Source organism: Manacus vitellinus, unplaced genomic scaffold (genome assembly GCF_001715985.3).
Source record: "Manacus vitellinus isolate BGI_N305 unplaced genomic scaffold, ASM171598v3 scaffold_12_pilon, whole genome shotgun sequence".
Taxonomy (NCBI): Eukaryota; Metazoa; Chordata; class Aves; order Passeriformes; family Pipridae; genus Manacus; species Manacus vitellinus.
The window spans coordinates 12,101,826-12,126,003 of record NW_021938949.1 but is presented as its reverse complement, the minus strand read 5'-3'; the positions used below and the strand labels follow the sequence as shown (position 1 = coordinate 12,126,003).

The window sequence follows — 24,178 nt, the reverse complement described above, 5'->3', positions numbered from 1 at the left end:
GGAAAGATTACCTGAGGGGGAAAGAGAAAGAAAAAAGGAAGCAATTTAGCTTAATTCATTTTTTAAAAACAACAGATTTCATGCTGGTGGCATCCCAATATTTCACTGAATGACAAATATGTTTCTAGCTCTTTTTAGGCTTATGTTTAATTCATAAATAGAGAATTTCCACTTAAGAAACACAGGAGTCTGATCTGTTGGTTTTGTGGTGGCTAATTCTTGGTAAATTATATGTTCAGCATATGTCAAAAGTCTTGACCTTAAGCTTTGTAATGTGGAGATGCATCAAGATGAAATTCTTGTCTCAGATGAAACAAAATTAATTTTTTCTAACACCTGCCTCATAAGAAAGCTGACTTCTCATATTGGAGACCTCCAACTTTGCACCAAGTATTTGTATCACACACATCGATTTTTACCTAACAGGGAGAGTTCACATATGAAATATTGAGGGTATGAGGTCACATTTAACCTTGGTACTGAGAATTTCTCTGGGCACCATTTTAAATGGGACACATTCCAGGCTGGGTATGTAACTAAAAAAATCTTCTCTAAGTCTGTGATATGTTGTATAGCTATGGCTGTGATAAGAAAAGCTGCTTGTTCAAGAAGGTAACCTAAAGTCTAAGCTGCTTATGAATAAAACATAACAAAATAGGGGCCTATATCTTCCCTAAAACAGGTGGGTGGGGAGGGCTGAGGAACTGGCATGGCCATTATTCTGCCCCTTTTCTTGGCTGCTGGAGGGATTTGGCAGGTACACGTTGAATTGGAAAGATGGACAGCAATTTACTTCTCCAGAGCCAGGAGGAAGCAGAAGCACAGCTGGATGCAGTGCCCTTGGGCTGCTGCCCCTGTTCTCAGACTCAGAGAAAACTCAGCTCTGCAGCAAAGCTGCCTCCCAAAATCCACGTCAGGCAGAGGCAGGCTGGACAGTAGTAGGGACTGGATGTTCACAGACAAATGAATCGCTGTTTTTTTGGCAAGCAGCACTTATTTGAGTGCTGAAACAGTACCATGAAAAATCAGCTAATTTGTCTCATATGGAGAGATTAATTTATTTGTTTATCTGTGTGTAGGGGGAGAGAGAAGAGAAACCAGAAGAACAGAATATTAGGAGAAGCTTCTGGTTTTAGACCTGCTGGGATAATGAGGGCACCCTTCCTTCTGGTTAGGTCAGCAGGAGAATCACTGATATGAAATGCATGGTGGTACATCTCCTAGAAAGAGGTGGAAAAATGTCACTCTGTTATTTCAGCTACAGCAAGACAAATTAGGTTGCTTAGTTTCAGACTGACATGTAATGTGGTCTGGGAGAAATTGCTTTCACGCCTCACCTAAAGTCACCAGCCAAATGTGTGAAAAATCCTGTTGTTAGAGCATCTGACAACAAGGAATGTGGTACTGATACCCAAACTAGAGTTTATTTAAAATTGGAAATAACAGTAGGAAGTCTGGAAAACGTTCCTGCACAATTCAATTATAGTACTTTGTTAAGTCTGTCATAATTCTCTGCAGACCTAATTATATGGACAGCTTTTCTTTAAATCCCACTCAAACCCACTTAATCCTTCTTCATACACGACAGAAATGGTTGGGTGAGGTACCACAGGCTGTTTTGCCAATGAACTGTACTAGTGTTGAGGAGAGTTAGTGGCTCAGTTTGGGCACTGGGGATGATGAAAACTGAAGCCTGAAATGGTCACACCAATCATGGTGATGCCCTTCCAGTGTGCTGTAATTGCTTTGAAAAATGTCTGTAAGTGAGCAAATCCTTTTTGCGCTCTGTCAGTATATCTGAGGCACCAGTAAAGACACTGTGTTGCTAGATTTTTATGTCTGATGTGTGATAGGAACTGTGCTGAGATGATACTGAGATGGCTACTGAGCAGTCACTTGCAGGCCAGCTTGCAGCAGAAGGGGTGAGCTGTTGTGACCTTATTGCTGCCACCATATCAAAAATGTTAAACCTGCCAAATTTGGAATCTGCATATTTGAAAACTGCCTCAATTCAGAGATGCAGTTGATATTAAAACAGAGGATTCGGTTTCAGCTGAGTGGAGGATCACATGTGAATCCATGAATAACGTCCCTGGGGTTTCTTAATTCAATAGAACTTGAGTTTAAAAAGGATTTTCTAAAAAGACATTAATTCCAGCTCCCTTTGCTGTTTTCATGGTTCTGTTTTCCTCATTTTTATGCATTTGCCCTCTAACGGGCTGAAGAGCTGTGTGCAACCTCGTTATCAGTGAGGTGATGGAAATTGGGCTGGGCATGCAAATTGCCTACTCAGAGTCTTGGAATCAACTTCAAAGATGCAAGGTTGAGCCCTGTAATTGGAGCATCAAAGCCCCTGAGGGTTTTCAAGACCCAACCTGTAAGTGTTATTAGGGTAATTTATCTTAGTGGACATACTTCTGCATACCCTGAATTTATTTACATCAGGAGCACTTCCTGCAAATTTCATTCACACTAAAAAAATCTATATTTTTGACAATATTATGGCATAATGAAATCAGGCCTGGGGGTTTTATTTCACTGTTTATGAGAAGATTTCATAGGAAGTTATTTTTATCTTATATTTTCAAAGAAATGTTTAGTTCAATATTAAGTTCTGACTTGGTCATTTATTGCTGTGAGTGCTGAAATCCTGTTTCCTGATCTGTAAATATGGTTTGTATTAGCTTTCAAACTGCTGACAGTGAGGGTACTACTGAGGACAAGTCCTCCCTCTCCCCCTAAAATTGACTGTTTAGGGGACAATTCAGGGTATCAAGAGTCGCAAATCAAAGACATATAAAAATAGAGAAAGCTAGGAGAACTCTCAGTAGTATAGAACACCTACATGTAAACTGTACTGATATTGCTACAAACCCACCAAATCATACACAGATTTACAGCTAGAAATGGTTCTAGTCACAGATAATTAGGTAGCAAATTGTCCCAAAGTACTGAGTCAGTTCCTTGCACACACAGTCACCCTCAGATCCAGATGGAAGAATATGAGAACAGAGATACTGAAGTGACAGTTTAATTTGATGGGATGGATCCTTGTGACTTCCTACATGGAGGAGTCTGGAGTCTTTATATGGGCAGTATCTGACTGCAGAGGACACTGGACCTCAAAAAGTTAAATCCTACCTTAATGAGTAAAGCCTCAGATAATGCCAAATTAATCTTTTCTGCTTCCTGAGTCCACCCTCCTGCACTGCAGACAATCTGACAATACCTGGGCTTATTCATAGGACCTGGCTGGTTTTTTTCACCACCAAGTGAGGCCAGAACCTTTAAAGAACCATATGCTCTTATCTTAATTTAAAACAGCTTTGGGTGCTTTCCTCCAACATCCTACTTGAAAGACTGCTTCAGAAAGTCTAAACTTATTCTTTACCTCTGCTTAATTTTACACCAGAATTATCATTTAACATAAACAGTCCTTTCCTCCTGGCTAACCAAAATCTCCATCAGCACAAGGAAATGAATGCCCCAATTTTGACAGCACCAAGTCAGGAGAATGCTGAAATCCGAAAGCTTAAGTGTAAGTAAAAGGAATGGAGTTTATAATGCAAATAGGGGACAGCAGTATAGATTTGAAGATACATTTTCTGAATATCACATTCAGGCCTATGCATCACATTAAATCTCTACAAGAACTCCAGCCTGGTGCTGATTCACAGGGTCTTCATTGTCAGAGCAGGATGAACAGCTATTGCCAGATGAGCTGTTTCTTCAGGATATCATTACAACCAAAATAAAGTCTGCTGTGCACAGAGCAGTTTCTTAAGACTAGAGAGATCTTTTTCCTGGGGGAAGTGTAAGATTAAAGGGTTGCATAATTACCCACTTAGGAAACTGGAACTGTCATAAACTGACAAAAAACAAAGCGAAGAATAATTACTGCTTATAAATTTTGCAGGATAACAAACAAGACAATTTAATTGCTGCTTTTTTTGGGAGAGGCAGGATCTTTATAGATCTTATCATTATGGACTTGTGCTGGTATATATATTTAAATAGGGAGCAAGGGCAAAAAATTAGGAAGTTGGAACCATCATTTAACTGTAAAACTTCTAGTTAGCAAAGTACTGAAGACCATCCTTAATTAGCAATCACTTTTCCCACTGAATGTCTGTTTCTGCTTGGGAATATGTAGTTGAATGAGAAAACTCAAAGCAGGATCTCTTTCAGGTTGAGTTTTTGAACCAGCTTTATTCAGTGCAATGTGACTTGTTCTACAGAAGTGCAGCATAAAAGATGGAAAGCAGCTAAGAATCTTATTTGGGCAGCGGGCAATTACAGGCACTTACAGCAGATGTGACAGGAGTCATTGTGTGCCATACTTTGAGTATAATACCATAGAAACCAAAAGGACTTTCAGAGTCAGAGGAAGGAGGTGAAATTCAACATTGTGAATCTGGCGTTTGTATTTCAAGAGAAATCTCAGTGAGACACAGCAGAGAAAAGCCTGACATGGAAAAGAACAGACTTCTGCCAACAGGCTTTTTGCAAAGGTAAATAATAAAAAATAAAAGGTCAAAGCTTGGAGATAAGAACAAGAACATACAGGATAAGCAACTAAAAGAATCTTTTTATAACCAGAGGCTCTTAGATATGGAACAGGCAGGGCAGTGATTCTGGAAGTGCAGTGGGCAATTGCACATAGTGCTTTTTATATTCTTTGCTCACATAATTTTTATATTCTTTGCTCACATAATTTTAAAATGAGGTCATATGGCAGATTGTGAGTGAGACACTTTTGAAGTGGAAACTCAGGTTTTGAGATGTCTAGGCTGTAAATCTGTGATAATTAAACAAAAAAATAAATTTGTGACCTGGACAAAATAAATCCCAATATTATAATCGTGCTCTTACACTCAGAGCAAGCTGACAGAACCAGCTCCAGTCACATCAGATGATTTAATAGACCTTGGGAGGAAATGATATGGCAAAATGATCTCTGGTGGTTTTTTTTTGTTATCATGTGGTGGTTCAAAGACTCATTCAAATTCTGTTGAATTCAACAAAATTATGAATGTCAGTTCTGTCTCACTATTTTTCCTTCTTTCTGCATGCTTTTTTTCCCCCAGCAGTGACTAAAGGCTTTCATATCACAGCCCAGCTCCACAAAATTAATCAGGCTGTTAGCCAGTTTTAGAGAAAACCAACACATTTGTGAAAAGCCAAACCTGAACTTCAAAGACATTTTCAAACTTATTCTTCTTCTTCAAAGGCAGAAATAGGCAAATGAATAGATCAGAAGAAAGAATCATAGTATCCATACATGACTTCTTCCAAAGGTTGATTAATTATTACAGCAAATTTGAAACAAAATCTTCCAAAATTGGTGTATTTACTGCATAATAAATACATCTTTTTAGGTTGCTTGTGCCTTTTCTAGGCTTTACTAATGCTGTTACTACATCCTACAATCAGAAGATTTTAATTTTGATTACAAAAGAAATTAATCTATTTCCATAAGCAATCTCAGCAAAAGCAGATCCTAAGGGATGGTAGAAAGTATTTTTTATTCTCTGCAGTTCCATAATAAAAATATTTCTACTGCAGCTGTTGCTGCAACAGTGATTTTAACAGTGATTCCAACCCTTACTGTGAAAGCAAGATTTCCTGTCCTCCCACAAACGGCAAGTTTAAATGTGGGATAATGAATTTTGATCCTCTCAGAGAGAAGTACTTCTCTACAGGTTGTACCAGGGTGTCTCTCTACAGACATGAAATTCTGATCTCTTGACCGAGGAGCTTCTGAATGGAACCCAGATGTGAAGGGACTGCTCTAGTCCTGCACCTTATCTCAGAACATGAGTGATCTTTACACAGCACAGCACGGAGCTGAGGTGGCCAGGTCTTTGTACCTCAGCTTTACTGGAAGCACAGATGCACCACAATTCCCCATGAATCAGAGAAGTCCCCTGTCTCCTCCTTCTCCTTCTCCAAATGACAGTTCAGAAGCAGGGATATTTGATGACCATGACATTCCCAGAGATCCTGGCATTTAATCAGCTTTCAGTATGCATCTCTAAATCCTTCCTGCCAAGGGTTCCCTGGAGCTGCCAGATTTCACAGCTGCCTGTTGCAGAGCCAAGCTGTAAGAGGAATCAGCCAGCCCAGGGGTTTACTCTGAGACATGGAGCATGTGAAGAAAACAGCTTTGGGATTTCTAGGTGCCTTGCTGTCTGGCGAAAAGGATGCCTGGTTTAAGCCAATATTTCAGGGCTCCAAGATTACCTCCTTGTCCAAGGCTCACTGCAGTCATGAGTGTTTCCATTAACCACTGTCCATGGAGGACCAGTGTTGGGTACAGGAAGGGGTGACAGACAAACCCTGTGCTGAGTCATGGCACAGCAGGCAGGGCAAGGACAGTTTCCTCCCTGGCAAGGGGGCCTGAGCAAGGAAAACAGAGCAGGTCTGGTGCCAGCCACCAGGGTCAGCCACAGCCCAGATCTCCAGGCAAATCCCCAGTACGAGGCAGGCCCAAGGTAAAGTGAGAAGTCAAATTCAGGTCCTCAGTGGGGGAACAGGGGCTGAGGGCCAGACTCAGCTTGTAAATCTGCTTCTGAGCTAAAGGAGAAGAGCCTCTGCTGAGGCTTCTCAAAGCCAGACACCTGCACCATGTCCAAACCAACTGAGCCCAGGCAGTCAAACCAGCAGGAGTGGTGGGATATACTCAGCACCATGATAATCAGATCACTTCCACACTGGTATTGCCCTTTTCCCCTTCCCCCAGTCCAGCTATTTTAAATTGCACAACATTTTTTTGCCTCCTGGGGAACCCAGGAACAAAATACATTGCAGCTGTTTGTATTGTGTTTAGCTACTAGCTATATTTGTATGGTAATTCCATCATAAAGCATTGGATAAGTGCTGTTCTACACACATGCCAAATTTAATAATTGTTAGGATTCACAGTAATAGAATGCTGCAGTAGGCTAAATTAGGAATAAGCAATTAGGTGTAGGGGGTTTTTTCTACACAAGTTAGTTATTGGCCACTGCATCCTGCTCCAGATGGGTTAAATCCAACAGGAAAAAAACCCAATTCTGAATACATTTGAAGCAACTTTTAAGATCTGGCTGCAAGACCAGTCATTTGTGCCTCCAGGTGACATGCTAATGACAAACCACAGGAATAATAATGATTCTTTTCACATGAACTTTTTTTTTATCTGGAATATTTTGTACTATAATGATTTTATTTTTCTGCATTATGCAACTATTTCAATTTCCACCAAGTGTGCTGTTTTTGAGTTGCACTATGGTTGTCTCTTCATCCATCTCTGACCTGTGCCTCCTGCTTACGCTTTGTCTCATCCACTAATAGTGATCTTGAAAGTCTTGATTTTGATACATGAAACAGCATTAAGAGTTTACTTACTGTGCTGTGTGTGCTCCATTAGAATTTAATGTACTTCAGTGAAAAAGGATTATTTTGAGAATTTCACTGCATTTTTGAGAAGGCCCCAAAAGTGCTGACCTGGATTTGTAACAAAACTTATCCATTAACAGTTTTTTAACAAAGATTATCTTATTATTGGACGATTTAAGGGAGTAGAAATAGGTCTCAAATTGCTCAGTTTAAATCCAATTCAGTGCAAAGACTTGAAATAATTTTCAGCTGAAGCACTGTAATTGAGTGGGCTGAACAGCCAGGTTGGTGTCCACGTTAGAGAAGCCGTGCAGCTCATCTGTGCTGCAGGCCTTTAAAGAGCTCTCAGCAGTCATGGGTTGAACAAACACAGAGTATCATTTGAGATGGTTCATCCTTGTCAAAGATGAAAAAAAAAAGTGGCAGAGTAGCCAGGCTATTACCTTTAACCTGTGCTGGAGCTGTTGTCTTGCTGACTGACTGAGATGACTCCTCAAGGCTGAGTGACTGATAGTTTCCAAGAGCAACAGATTCACAGCAAGAAAAGGGTAAATGGTGTTCTGAGGGGATCCCCTGATCCATCAGGTCCTATACTGGCTCTGCCACAGAGTTGCTATGTCTCCATAAGCAACTCACCCCTCAGCTTTTCCTGCCTTTAGGCTGCAGGTTGCCTGCACACTGCTTGGGGTCCTCATGGAGTAGAGGTTCAGTATGTGGCGACCACGAGGGTAACAATGACATAGGTTTGGGTTCCTACAGCATAGATTTGAGACCCTTTGTGTCACAGATACACCTCACCTTCTCCAAAGTTGACAATAATAAACCCCCTAGATTACAATTAAACCACTAATGGTTGTAGAGCACAGTGAGCTCCTCCCACTCACAGTCATCAGTGCCCACACCGAGTGACAGCAGCAGGATTTTTGCTGTAATTACTGCTTCTTCACAGCATCCCTTATTAATGTGTCTGAAACTATTGACACCAGGTGTAATGCATTCTCCCAGTTCTCATTGTGCCAATGCAGGCTTCTTTTTAAGTTTTCTTTGCAGTTATTGACTTAATAGGCATTTTATTTTTTTGTTGCTTTTCAACACAGCTGGCTGCTGTTCTATTTCTGGCTGGTGCACTGGGGATGAAATGTGATCATTAAGTTAATACTCAGTGTAACTATACCAGTCTGCATTTAAATTGAAGCAAAATTATGCATAAATAACTTCAGGTTTACTTCTTTAGTCCCTCTCATTATATGTAATAGCTTGATAATTTTATTTCTCTATAGTAATTATTTTCATGCTAATATCTTTTTGTGCATGCAGTATTATTATTTTACTTGTTTCTTTACCACTGAAAATTATCCTGAAGATTGCAGAGTACACCAAATAGTTTCATACTGTCACTAACTGTGACTGATTGCAGTGTTGTCTGCACTTTTGCTTTATGAATTTTGTGTCATTACCAGAAATAAAAGCTTAATAACAACATATGCTCAAAAATAATTGACTACTGCATGTCTGTTTTAAATAAAATGAAATGTTATTTTCTTTCTTTTATGAAAAGGTAAGAGACTTCTGAATCATGTCTCAAGGCACTAGAGGTGTCATTCCTCACTGGGACAGAGTTAAAGCTTTACTTAAAGGCCCAATGATGTTAACATAGTCTTCCTGAGTGGAGGAGCTCAAACCATTTTATGAAAAATAATTAATTATCCTTCAGCACAGCTGCTGCCAGATAGACCAGTTATCCACCATTTAGAAGAGAAATTCAGACACAGACTGGTGATTTGTGAGGATCACAGTGGTGAAGGTGTGAAGGGGAATCCTGACCTCTTCAGGGGCCGTGTCCTCACCCCTGTGCTCTGCTGCATTGTTCAGCTACATCTCTGAGTTTGCAGACAAGTTGTGAACTAATATCTAATAATCTCCACTTCCCTTCTCTTTCAAGCTCCTACTGACTTGCTTACATTTCTGATTCTCTTGAAAACACTGCATAATTTTGGATTGTTCTCAAAAATATTTTCTCTGGTTCCAGCACACATTGAGTGGGATGTGAAGGAGGATCTCTGACTGTGCTGCAGGGGGGGCAGAGTAGACTCTGCTTGTCACACTAATTCTTGTGCTGCACATTATGAGGCCATAAGGCTTGTTCATGGTTCCTCTCCTGAATTATTGAACTCACAGTATGGTAGCTGACCTGACCCAAGGGGTAACCCTCGGGAATTTACAGCTAGAGTTGCAGAGTGCAATTAAATTAGTTTCTTTTTTTTTTCTGTTTTCTGAGCTCTTGAGAACTAATTTTATAATATGTAGGTATGTGCAATATATTTATGGTTTATCTTTCGAGTTACCAGTATTATTTTGGTTTTAATTCATGGTAGCATCAGAATAACTTCTTATCTGCTGCTTAGATTTTTGGCAAATAAATCTGCACCACAGCCAGTTGTGCTGTAAGCAGTGAAAATGAGAGATGGGCCCATGCAAACCTCAAGACATCCAGGCTACACATCAACTAAATATACCCCAACAGACACAATGATTTCTAATAGGAGAATCAATCTTCTACAGGCAGCATTTGGGTGTTCAGACACACAAGATAACCTTACTTTACACACCACTTTTCCAGTCTGAGTTTTAAAACAACCAGTGAAAAATGGTTGTTCTCTCATGAGAGACGTTTCAAAACCTGTCTCGCTTTTTTCCCTAAGATTCTGTTATCTTGAAGAAAAAAAAGTGATTTTTAGTATTCTTTTCCCCCACTTTCTTCATTAACAGGTGAAACCAAAACTTTCAGACAATACTAGCAGGATAACTTAAAAAAAATATATTTTATATATTTTTAAATTCAGGAGAAATGTATTTTCTTTATAGTATATATCTTTTTTTATTTAGCTTCCATTTTGGGAGAACAGGTCTCTGTGAACTAAGCTCATGCAGGGGCTGTGTGTGTGGAGATTTTGTAGTTTCATTCCTACTCCAAGTTTCTGTCAGAAATTCTCAGCTCTTTGTGATTAGTCTGTCATGAGGGACTTCAGAATTTGTCTCCTCTTAATTAATTAAACAGCTTTTTTTTCTGATGCTTTTTGTTTTCTATTTTCTGCATAATCATGTTGAGTACATTTTGGCCTCTCCATTTTGCCTTTTTTTAAAATCAATACAGCTGAAACAGACCTTTTTTCAGGAATATCTCTCCATTTGGGTACCAAAACAGGCAGGCACTCTGTTTTTCAGTCTCTAAATTCTTGTTTAACAGGAAGATCAAATATGGTGAACCCTTAGAATAGGGTTTTCCAGAGGCCAAGTTGCCCTTTCCCAAACCCACCTTATATAAATCATATCCTTCTACCTTCAGGGAACACAGTTCATAGCCGTGTTTCTCTCTGGACTACAGAGGTAATACATCAATTATAGAGAAATAATCATAGGAGCACCCTGTCCTTACCAGTTGTCAAGGAATTACAACAAAGTGCTTTTTGTCTCTTCAGCTGATTTCAATGCCCTTGTAAGAAGCACTGAGCCCCTTGCAGGATTAGGCCCTACATCATTTCCAGTCACAGCCTTGGCTCCTCTCTAGTGGGGCTGGGCTTTAGCTCTTGCTCAAGACAGTGGAATGGCATAAAGGGTTATAAGAATTAAAGATGGAAACATTCATCTGTTTACATTGTCTGCACCAAGACAGGACTCCTCAGAGTTGCAAGTAATTGTTCAGAGTGAGTTTTGAAGCAATCTGCAGCTGTTTCTTCAGTTTGAGTGATATCAGGTGGGGACAGCTGTAACTGTAGTTATGTATGGGGTTGGGATTCCTTAGAGGTGTGACAAAGTCTGACTAACAAAATGATTGTCACTTTGGCTTAGGGATTCTTTCACTTCAAAATGGTCACATTGAAAGTAATAAGCAAAACAGTAGAGCAAACCGGTCAACATAGCACTCAGCTAGAATATTTTTTACTGCTTGTATTAATTACCCCATGATCAGATAGCTCTGTGATTTAATTTACATTCCTAAAAAACACCATTAAGACAGCTTGACTAACTTAATTCATTTTCTCTGCTTTCACACACAGATCAACTTGACATCATTTCAATGGCTGAAACAACAATGATGCCTGAGGAGATTGAGCTTGAGATGGCAAAGATCCAGAGACTTCGGGAAGTCTTAGTCAGAAGAGAATCAGAACTCAGGTTTATGTAAGTATCAATACTTCTGGGAAAACACTATGCAAAATTAATCAAAATAGGAAGGAGTGCTATTTAGAAGACTTTTATCTCCTTGACATTTAAAAGGGAGAAAGATAAAGAGCATCCCAGTTAGGTGAGCACTTGCAAAATGCCTTTGGGAAATGATTTTTGTAGTTGCAAAGGAAATTACTTTTTTTATTCAGCACGATTTGCAGATCTATTACTTACAAAAGGAACCTTTAGCAAAGTATGTGTCTGGAGAGAATATTTTCATGCCTGATTTCAATCCTTTGTGGGAAGGATATTTGTCTGAACAAAATATCAACAGGTAGGGGATTTGGACCTTCCACAGTGTAACCTAATTCAGGCTTTATTCCTCGCTTAATTAGTGGTCTTAGACAGTTCATGTTGCAAGAGAGCACACTGTGTGCTGCACTAATAACAGCCAAGGTTTGACATTTGTTAAATGGAAGGCATTAAGTTATGAACACAAAACACATTGTGATATATCAAATTAAATAGCAATACTCCAAGAGAGATTCTCAAAACTGCCAAAAAGGTCAGGAATGGGATCCTCACTGAAGGTTCAAGAATATAAATTCAGTTCTGATGATGAAGCCAGTAGGTTTATATACCTAAATAATTGAATTTAGAAGATTAGAACTGACTTCTTATTAATAAGAAGTATATTATTTTGAAGTCTCCTCTGTCTGTGAGTATCTGAGGTCAGAAACTAATGCCTTTGCTGACAGTCCAAGAACTTCAGTAGATCTAAAACCTGCTGAACTCAGCCCCTTGGTGTTAATGAAGCTTCAGGAGTCTGAAAAAATTCAGTTGCTCTTTTGTCACGCTAAAGTACAAAGTACTTCGTCTCTTACATCTGGAGGTTAATTTTAGTGCCCTGACTTGCACTGCTGGAAGTTGAAAACCACACCCACAAACAGCACAGACATCTGTCTTTGAGTATTATCCAGAAGACTTCTGCCCAGAATCACTGCTTAGACACCTTTGGAGATAAGGACTGGTAATAGTGGCACTGACCTTTAATAATGCTGAAGTGGTATAAATAAAGTAAACAGGAAAGGTTTTGTCACACCTGCTCCTGGTAGTCAAATAACTACTTAGTTATTGGCTTGTACATAAATTTAATCCAGAAGAAGCCTCATCATTGACCCTGCACTTCTCCTGACATTTTCTATGTCAAACAAAGTGCTGAAATAAACTGTCCCAGTGAATGAGAGCGATTGTTCTGTTTGTTCTGGTATCCAGTCTGTTCTTTTCATTTCCCCATGCTCCCACTCTTTACTCTGTATTGCCTAGCAGGTGTTTGAGTAAGGGATTTAACACAGAAGAGATTGCTTATTGAAAGGGGAATAGAACCAACGTTCATACTGTGCAACAGTTCCCTTCCTGCCTTAAGTCTCCTCCTAACACTCTGCCTGGAGCTGCCCAGGAGCATTCCCAGCCGTTCACTGGCTGAGGCAGGAAAGCTCTTCTGAGCATCAGAGGCCCCACAAGGCTTGGCCCCAGGTACTGACAAAGCAGGCAAGGGACAGAGGCAGCCACTGCCAGAGATGGCCCCAGTCTGTCCTTTCTAAGTCACAGAAAGTCAAGGTTGTTGCTGCCATCACTGTCTTCAGCAAGAGGGACTGAGGTCTGTGACACTGCCACAGACCCTCTCATTCCCTCAGCTGCAACGAGCCAAGATGACCACTTTTCCAGGGATATTCACACAGCTTTCAAGCCCAGCTGCTCCCTGCTCTGTGGCAGAACATCCTGATACTGCTCATTAATCCTTGAGGCAGTTAAATTCAGTTTGTTAATGCCACCGAATGAAGTGGTGAGATAGCATCTGTCTCTGCACTGGGACTCTACCTGCAAACCAGGACTTCACTGATCATGACTTTTCCCACCCTGTGTAGGCTTCCCATCTTTCTGCACCCATTTACAACAGCCAAGTTCTTCATATTGGTTCATCAAGTCTGAAAGTAAAAGCAGTCTCTCTCACTAACAAAGACCTCCAGAATTAGAACATGCTTCCCTTAATAGCTTTTAGGAGTCAAAAAAACAGTCTATTTGACTTTATCTGATTTTTGAAAATGTTTTTGCGATTTATTCCTGTCAAGAGAGAAGCATGTTGCTAGTGGTACCCAAGCAGTACAGCAGCACCTATTCTTTTCTGCCTTTCATGCTGGACAATTTACACTGACAGAGGGACTTGGCTGCATTTGTCTTCAATGACAAACATCTTTTAATACCAAATGTATTTTAGTGACTTCTTGCTGAGGTTAACACCACAAGTCATGGTTACCTCAGTGGTCCAAGATTTGTATCTGTTTAACTAAGCAAATTACATACATTCTAATACATAGACATGTCATGGAAGACTTTATATGTGGCCGTATTTTTTTTTTCCAGTTGATTCCTGAAGTAATGCAATGCCACTGTCCCAAGACCAGAAGTCTGTATGTAGGTCACGAATTTTAGTAATTGATTTCTTCTGACAGGACTAGATTCTCCTGGGAATGACCTATACAACCAAGCACAAGAAACCGAGCCGCCTCAGACAGGTTTAAGGCAGACTGGACTTTGAACGCTGCTAACGAGCAGCACTACACCTACGCTCAGGCCACGGAGTTCCAGACCAGCTTTAATGAGAACCACATCTCTTTAGTTCTTGCAACTGCTTTAGCTTTTTCTTCAATCATAAAAAAAGGGATAAAACACACACATGGTAATAGAGAAAAATGCGTGGTATGTGTGTATTCTCCTTTTTTCCCCTCATGCTGTTAGCAACAGAATAGAAATTCTCTTGAGTTAAACTAGGCGTTTTTTAGTTCTTATAAAAGCATGGACACAATGAAATAATTCTGTATCACACATCCAGCCACGGCTTACATTTCTAGCTACATTTTTTGAAGTAATGGTTCATTCTTCTCACTGTCTGTCTGTCTGACTGATCTTTTTATTCACATGTAGTCAAATCCTGCTTCTCCTGGGAGAAAGTACATCGTAGCTGTGCTGGGAATGTGTCACCAACCCTAACAGTGGCCATGGCTCCCTCCTGTCAGAGGCACACACAGCCTGTCAGAGGCACACACAGCCTGTCAGCAATACTTACACACACCAGCAACTGCCACAACTCTTCACGGCACAGACACTGTGTTTAAAAATACTCACACTCAACACTAAGAAAACAAAACACTGCAAGCTAGACCTGATGCTGCTGGAAATCAGCAAGCTCTTCCCGTGTCGGAGTGATGCAGGTTCAATCCTGCATGAAAGGAACATGCTCTAAGGCTGCTAATTGAATTTACTGTTTTCCTTGAAGAAGATGCACAAAGAAGATCAAGATGGGATAATAATAAAACTCACGGGTACTGATGTTTAAAACAGCTCTGCAACAACACATCCTTAACTGTTATGTCAGCATTTTGCCCAAACAAAACACATGTGGCAGAGAACTGCTCCAGAATAGCATATCAGCCAGTAAAAAACCCTAACAAACCCAAATAAAAAAAAACCCTAGCAAGCTCTAGATATTCAGTGGCCCTGGAGTTGGTTTGCAGTTTTCACAGTTCTGTGTGTGAACTAGTAAAACCTATTCCTGCTATGTGAGATCATCGATAATATAGTGTTCTCTCCAGCAGTTCCTCAGCTGTGATCTGTACAGCACGTGTCTCTCTTCAAGTGATACGAATTCTACATGAGGGAGTCCTTAGAGAAACACAGAATTACAGAACAGTTTGAGTTGGAAGGGACCTTTAAAGGCCATCTAGTCCAACACCCTGCAGTGAGCAGGGACGTCTGCATTTAGATCAGGTTGCTCAGAGCCCTGTCCAGCCTGATTAATGAAGTCTGTAGGACAACAAAAGGGATAAAATGAAACCTGTTGCTCATGCGTCACTCTACAAATGTTACATTACGGCATTCACAGTTGGTGACACTTCAGTATCTAAATAAAATCTTTACTGAACAGTTCATCATCGCTAGAAGAGTCACTCGGTCAGGGTGAAATAAAGAGTGGGATGGTGAAGCAAAAAAAGCCAGATACTTAATCATCATTATTTCAAAGCAAGTTCTAAAGTATTTGAGAATCAGGCAGTATAAAAGGATTTAATAGCTTTAGGCTTAAAAAGTGGAACAGAGTAGCATTCAAAAAAACCAGACAAAACTATATGTATAGGAGTTTTTTTCTCACACATATCCAAGCAGGCTCTGTGTCTCTGTTAGCCTGTGTCTGTCAAACATACCATTAATTCAACCAACCCAGATTTTCAGTTTTCAGAAATCAAAGTGAGCAAAATTTCAATTACATTTGAAAAAAAATTCACATACATTTCTGTAATTGAGTTAAAACATCAAAACTTGGGTTTTTTTTAGTTTCTCAATTTCCCCCCACCTCTTTGCAAGTCATACTGTGAATAAGCAAGTTGCTTTGTGCTGTACTGGATATTAAAATTACTCACGGTCTTTGCTCTGGACCATCAACAGAAAGGTTAATCTCCTCAGGAAGAATTTTTCCACCTTTAGAAAGAGATTTGGACATTCAGTAAGGAACAGTAACTCAGTAATACTGCAGTCAATCACCAGATAAAAATACATCACTTGCCTGCAGTTTTATTATTCTGGCTAAATAAGGGAAAGGGCAGCAAAAATTCTTTTACTAAGGGGTACAGTTTATTTTTAAAACTTAGAAGGAGTCCCTCGTAGGGCCCTTCCACTGCAGAGCCACTCAAGGCTGTGCAAACCTCTCACCCTCACGGATGAAAATGAGCCACACAAAATGGCTGCTCTGCCTGTGGGGCACTGCAGGGCCCCTGCCCCTGACACACCCTCCCGCAACAGCTTGGGGCAGTTTTTATCCTTCCTCCCAAACTCTGTGCGCTGCCCTTATTGTCTGCTGGGCTGTGTGGCACAGGGGGCCGTGGGCTGCCAGGTATAGCCTTCAAAAAAATGTGCTTTTCCAGCAACCACCTCCAGTGCTCCTGGCTCTCGTGGGAGGCCGCAGAGCAATGGTGAGATGGCTCCTGAAGGCCACTATGAAAATGGGGGAGTGTTTGGACGCAGGGCTGTTAAATGCATGTGTCCTCTAGCTGTTCTTCAATAAAACCACTCACTTGCTCAGATCACCCCAAGTGCAGCACCCAAGAGGGCCACGTACTCCTGTCCAAACCTGACCTCAGTGCAGTCTACAGGGCACAGCTCTGAAAATGAAACAATCTGACAGACAGCTGCTGACAGCTTCCAGAAATTGCGTCATTCCTGGCTGGTGAACAACACACACATGTACTAATATCCATCAGAATTATTTTAAAATGCGGAAGATATCTGTTGCAATTTCACCACATCTCTATACCAGACCCACAAATGATGTGCTGTCCCCAGTCCCACAGAGCGACACATATTGTTTTATAGTGACAGACCAAGAATTCACTGTTGGAGGGGAATACCTGTGTTTACTCTTAGACAAATACAGATATTGCCATAGTCTGCCTACCACTGTAGTAAAAAAAACTTCCTCAAAATACAGAAAAAACAATCTGAGAACACTGGAAACAAGTTTTACCCTGTTTAAAAGTGAAACAGCAAGAAGTGTTAAGGCAGAAATGTCCATGCAGTTTCAATACATGTGATTTTTCTGCTTTGCACTCCTTTGTACACTCTTTTGTCTCTGCCTTGCAGAGAGAAGTGGAAATCCCGTTCTAGTGCAGTATACATCATGTGAGACCTCATTTCAGTAATAAAAAACTAAAGTGCTTAAAGACAAAGTGTGATCACATAAAGATACATTTAAACAGTGTGACTTTGCGGAACTCTGAAGTGAAACAAAAACATACAGTACAGAAACTCTAATTGACATCTCTGTTTTTCAAATTTGTGATGTTTCTTTATTGCAGAACATAGCTTTTTAATGCTGCTGGGTCAAGCTCAATAAAATTAGATGTGTGACAGCATATTCTTAGCTGTCCTGTGAAATTTTTTGATTTGAAAAGCAAGGGAAGCAGCTGAACTCTTTTATCTGTTTAACAGAATGTTTGCTGTATACCACAGTGAAATGGTTCTTCCTGTAGTGTATACTTTAAAAGAGACCAGCATTCTGATAATTCTTGGTTTTCCTTTTATGGATAAAAAGAAATTTTTATTTCCAGCTGAACACCTGCTTGCTATGAAGAATTACCTGCTTGCTAGGAAGATTTACCTGAATTTTATATGGAAACAATTTTCAGATTATAAAATCAAGCCTTCCTTAATTAGGTAATGCCACAATTTACGTTGCACAATCCATTTTAGCTCAGGCAGCCACAGTCACAGCAGAGCAGATGCCCTGTGATTTGGTCTGTAATTACATTATCAAATCCTATTTTTGTCCTGAGACCCTGCCTCACTTAGTGCCTAGGATGAACCTCCTCAGGATATGTCCATGTTATGTAGAAATTGTGGCTGTTTGTAGCATCTCTCCTTCAGTGCTTCTGATTCTATGAAATTTCATAAAATTATGCCAGGAGCTGTTGTGACCATCTCCAGCCAGCCCAGGAAATGAAAATATAGCTTGAAGCCATCATATGCTATCTCCAGCTCTTCTGGGTTTATTTTTAGAATAGCTGAGAAGTCTGCATGTATTGATATGAAGGAGACAATATGTACGGAAAAGCACCAGATTATAGCTTGCCAGGATTCCCCCTCATTTGCTTCTCAGGCTTCTCTCAGCTTATTTCTTAAAATGCTCACTATAAAAAGAGTTTTGGGTCAAACTGTAAGTGTTCAATCTGTCTGTGCTGTTAAAGAAAGCAAACATACCACTTCAGAACATGCACACTCTATCCTCCTGCCTAATTCTCCTGTCCCACTTCCTTTTTTTTTTTTTTCTCTTTCCTGGTGAGATAACAGATCCAAAAGCTGAGGGAGCTGCTCAGGCAGCATCCTCTTTGTTGCACATTTAATGTGTTACTGCTATGGATGTGTCTGTCTTCAGAAGCAGTGTAGGATTCACATCACTGGGGGCATGGAAATCTACTGTGCTGAAAGACATGATTGTAAAAATGGATAATGCATGTGTTAGCTCAGTTCAGCTGACAGAGACAGGCAGCAAAACCTCAGACCTCTCTGTGATACAAATCAGATCAAAACCGAACTTCAAAATCATTTGTAGTGTGAAATTCATGCATTTTAAAATGCATTAGCATGTTTGGACCCAGTAAATATTAATAGTATAGGTGACATCACCCACAGTCACTGCCTATGCCTGTGAAAAATGCCTATAAAACAGCATCCACTGCCATCATGAAACACTTTCTTTGGGAAATCTGCCAGGACCTGATACTGCTGGCTCTCCAGATGGGAAGCAAAACTTGAAGCCAGCTATGTTGGATGACCTTGAACTGAAACTGTGGAAGTTGCTTCCACCTGTGATAGCTGTGTTGGGATGGTTATTTCTGCCATGTAGGTGATACTGAATGGCAGTTTTTTAATATGTAGGGAATAGAAGATATTAAACAGGAAGCACTATTAGGTTGCTGTAGGCAATTACTGAAAACATTGTACTTGTTAAACTTTTTTAATCTGTAAAAATATTATCAATATAACAAAATATTTGCTTAATGTCTGTGTTGTCATTACATTACTAAACTAATGCTATGAAGAAGCCAAATTCACTTCCACATTGACTTTGCAGGATTAAAATTGTCTTTGGACACTCTCACTACACACTATTAGATGACTCCCTCTTGTCCAGAGTGCTTATAACACCTACATCATCCAAATTCTCCATAGATCTATTCATGTTTTTTACACTATTATCTTTGCTTACTTGCAATCCAAGACCTTTTATGTAGATTAGTTTGTTGTAATTTAACTTTGCCCTGGCAATAAACTCATCCCAGTAGTCCCACAGCTTCATTACCTGTCCAGAGTACATCATTAATCCCTAGTTTAGTTTTTTTTCCTTGCTTCAGATCAGCCTGACTTTCTTTTTACATGCCTTTTTAACCATTTTTTTCTTCTTCCAGTTTGCAAAAAACCCATAAATCTCTGGTTTACTGCTGTGACATTGATGCATCCATTGCTAGTAGTAGTAAAGGTGAGACAGTCGGTAATGGTCATTTTGTAGGCTATTGGGTATAATGGTAGAATTTCAAACTTAGGGCAAATTCATGGAGAAAAACATATAATCCATATTCCTTCTAAGAACAGTAACACATCCACAGAGGTCAGATAAGAGTCTCACCTTTATGTCTCCTGCAGTACACACAGCACATTGGTATTTTAAGTACAAAAAGGAATGTCTGTGGATTGCCTGGCTTTATGCAACCACTGCAAAGGGAAGCAACACCAAACTACACAAGAACTGCAGAAGTGAGAGGTTAATTCCTTTGGTGATGATAACCTTAAATAAACCAACTTAGAAACTCTATGTTTTAATTTAAATGAAGGCAATAAGTCCAGTAGACAAAAAGTGGGAACAGGAAACAGTCTCTCATTACTGGCTGAACTCAGAAAGTAATACACTACTGCAAAGCCTGTGTACATGGAGTGTTCTGTTCTCGAGTGAGAAAAAGCAGCAATGATTGCTCTCTTTGTGTGAACTAAAAGATAATTTCAAATTTTAATTAGTTCTTCAACCAGATACTTTATCTCTGTTTCTAGCATCTCACTAATGTAACATTAGCTATGATTTCTCACTGGCTTAATGCCACATGTGGCAACAGTGCCACACACTGAGCACCACCCTGGGGAAGGGTGAGAGGAAGGAGAGGCTCAGAGATGTAAATAACAGTGGTAAGTTGCTGGTTATATATTGCTAAGCAGGTGTTCTGATTTGTGCTTTCTTGGGTACTTTTGACTCTTTCTTTGCTACTTTTTCATTTGTACTGTATATTAACAATTTTCCCTCATCTAAGGTTAAGCATGGAATTCTCTTAGGACTATTTACTTACAGGTAAAGCATCTGATGCTTTTCTCTGAGTAGACGTCTTGTTGTAACTGGAGTGCAATTAAATAACACCAACAAAACCAGATTTTTGTTCATGAATAGAGTTGTTGTCAGTGTTTTCTGATAAGAACCATCTTTTCACGGAAAGGAGTAATAAATCTTTTCTCTTTCACAGTTCCAGAATCTTAACAATACAGTATCACTTACTGTGATTTCCTTCAGGTTTTTTCCCCTGATTGTATCTTGCTCTAGAAACGTAGGATGCACTTCAGGATGCTGTAGAGAAGAAGGCAGTTTTGTGATGATATATATTATTCAATAAATATACATGTCAGGTTGTCAGCTTCTTAAGATAAGGTAAAACACCGAGGGAAACACACAGGGAAAACACCAAGTCCAGCTGTGTGAGGGATACCATGGCTGTGCCATGGATACAGCCAGGTGTGGCACATGCTCTTCTGCAAGACAGGATTAAATTGTGGCTGGGACAGTGAGTCCCCATCGACCTTCCCCATCCCAAACACACTGCAATGGTGTCTCACCTGCACATATCGGGATTCCTCGAGGAAATAACCAGGAAACTGTAGGGTGGGAAATGGCTCAACGTGGTTTTGTAATGAAAGCTGTCAGATGGTCAAAGCTTGAGGCTTCTGAGATTAGGGACAGCATTTCTAGGGGACTGCCATGGATCTGGGAGCCTCAAGGACGTCAGCGTGCCCATTGTAGAACTGGGAACTCCTGGAAGGTCCAGCTCTGGTGAGGGTCTCCCAGCTCTTCACATGGAAGCCTGAAATCCTCAAGAACAAGTTCTTGGACAGAACTGTGTAGTCCTGGACTAGGCACTTTAAGCTAAAAGTATAGAGATCAGCTCTAGAAGAGGAAGAAAAAATGCCTTTGTTCAGTTTGATCTCTCTGCAGACCCATCTCCTTTGCCCTGTTTGACAGCAACAAACCAACCCCAGAGGAAAACATGACATTACACTTTCAGCTGTAAAAATGGTGCATTAAAGTGCTCAGAAGGGAAAAGCATTTTTTTTAGTGGTGTATAATGATAAGCATATAATTAGCAAAGTATTTAATTAATTGTAGACTAACTACTTGGTAGCTGAGATGTTTATGTCTTAGAAAAGGAAAAAAATATAAAAGAATTTTCATCATCATCTCTGTTAGACAGATAGGAAAATAATTCTTTAATAGAGAATTTCCTTAAATAGCATTTTCTACATTGAATATATGTTGTGCTTGTCACAAAATGCTGTTAATAGAAAAGGAAGCAGCTTTATTCTTTCATTGTAGTCATTTTCAGTCCAGTAATTTAGCACTGTATTTCCAAATGTAACCTTTAATCCTAAACTGTTTTTTGTGTCCCAGTTCTTAGCTACCTGTGGTCTGGTTTGCATGAGTGGATGGTACAATCAATCGTGTCCCCTGAGACCATCAGAACACATCATGTGTATACAGTATCCACAATTACTGGGGCCCATCCTTTTGCACAGTTGGTCTTCCTACAGGCAAGGATGTTCTGTAATAATGTGCAACTCCTGCCCTGTGGTATTTCACTGGTCTTTCTCACTTGCCTTCTGCTATAACTAGGAGATTATACTGATTTGTAAAGTCCTGATATGGACTTTCAATGTTTAATTTTATACCAGATACCTTTGTATTTTTTTCAGCTTTGATAACAAATGATTGCTCTTCTGGTTTTCAAAATAAGAAAAGGTCAAACATGGAGGCAGATTAAGAAGGAAATTTATAATCAATTCTCCTAGAGACAATACACAGCCAAACCTAGAGCTTCCTCCTTGTGGTGCCTAGTAACAAAAAAGGAAACTATCAGGCAATATAAATGAACCAGGCACAGAAGTTTACCCTGTGCTTTTACATGCAGTCTTCTGTACACTACTGCAAAAAGGTTAGATGCTTGTGAATTTAAATCTGACTTCTCTATTGTGTGTTTTTAGACAAATTAACATAGTCAATTTTTGCCATGTGGAGAAATATTCCCCTCCACAGGGGGGCATTTTTAGGAAAGCTCCTCTTGTTCCTCTTGCAGCTGACAGTCAAACTTCACAGCTGGCAGAGGAGACGGCCAAGCTCAAGAGAATTTAGCAATGTCAGTGAAAATGAAAAACAGACAGCTTCTTTAGACACTGTTCTGAATTTCTGGGAAATATGCCTTAAATATGACCCTCCAGGGACTGAAATTTTCAAGTCATGCCATCTTCAATTCTTTGAAACCACAACTGAATTACAACATTACTTTGCAAGCTGTGGTCCAGCGCTTCCATCCACTGTTCCTCCAGCAGAGAGCACTTTTAACAAGAGAAGTTAGACACACGTACTCTAATAGTTCAAGTTAATCATAGGACTCTGATTTGTAACCTGACCTGCCAAGCAGGCTGGTCAGCAATCTGTTACCTTCATTGCCAGCTCTTTGTCTTCCAGCCTGAGCAGCACCAGGTTCTGAACTAAATAATAAGGTGATAAACACACATCATAATGACTCAGACAAGGTGTTATATATTCATTAAATGCTGCCTGTGATTTTGCAGATTTAGAATTAGAAGCTTTAAGTAGCTAAACTGAGTTGACAGGGACAAAATGGAGTCAAATGTAGAAGAAGGGCATCAGATGGGGATCAGATTAGATTGGATGTTAGGAAAAATTTCTTGACTGAAAGGGTGATCAGGAATTGGAACAGGCTGCCCAGGGAAGTGGTGAGGCCACCATCCCTGGAAATGTCTAAAAAACATGTAGATGTGGCACTTGGGGACATGGGGAAGTGCTGAGTTAACAGTTGGACTCTATAATCTAAGGGATATTTTCCAGCCTTAACAATTCTATGATTCCATAAAGTTATTGTGTTCTTGTATTCCAAAAATACTTTCAGCATTGCAGATTCCCCACAGCTTTGGCAAAGCCTTAAACTCCTGCAGTCCCCAAAGGCAGCCACCACTGGAGTCCCTCAAATCTGTGTCTTGACAACACATCACCATCTCTGTCTCTTGCAAATCTCTTTATTTCTACAGACCTCTCAGTCCCCCGAATTTTTCTGTCACTACTGGCTGCTCTTGGTTGGTGTTCAGCATAATTGTTGGTGACACCACCAAGGAGATGATCTTCCTACCTCTGTGTTGAGACCTTCTTCAGACACAACATAATCATGTCAACTTGTGACTTAGCATGACACTTGATTCTTAGGCCATCTCCTCAGCTGACACTATCAAAGTCTTCAGAAACTCCAGCAATTACAAGCATTTTACTCCTGGGACAGGAATATATTAAAACAGAACTAAAAATAACCTGAGTGCCTGCAAACCCTCTTGGAAGTGAGGGAAGGAAACCAACAAAACTGCTCTACATTCCTTTTTTAACTTCAAGCCCTTTAATGCAATAACAAAACAAAAGAATCTCAGACCTCCTCTCACAGCCATGCTAGAGGGATCACAGATCTATTTGTAGCTTTGAAAGTCATTCAGCAAAGGCAGAAGCTCTCTAGACACACTGAACTGCTCTGCTCATCCTGAAATCAATGAAAAAGATACCTGATGCTTATGTAGCTGTTATTAATAGTTCTTACTCTCAAGTATTAATTATTTGTCTGCCTTGTTGGCTGTCTTTTTTTCTTTAGCTGACCATTAAGGTGAGTGTTTAGTGGTTTTCCTACAATCTTTTACTGTAATTTTTGCTATT

At 40.0% G+C, this 24,178-nt stretch overlaps 1 protein-coding gene across 1 annotated transcript in view; it reads left to right on the top strand.

Moving 5' to 3' along the window:
* BMERB1 (bMERB domain containing 1) overlaps window positions 1-24,178 on the top strand; it is a 50,000-nt gene that overhangs the window by 12,854 nt on the left and 12,968 nt on the right. Inside the window, exon 2 of the mRNA XM_018067420.3 lies at window positions 11,439-11,562. Coding sequence (XP_017922909.1) covers window positions 11,459-11,562 — 104 coding nt within the window. The 5' untranslated portion in view covers window positions 11,439-11,458. The remainder of the gene's footprint in view (window positions 1-11,438; window positions 11,563-24,178) is intronic.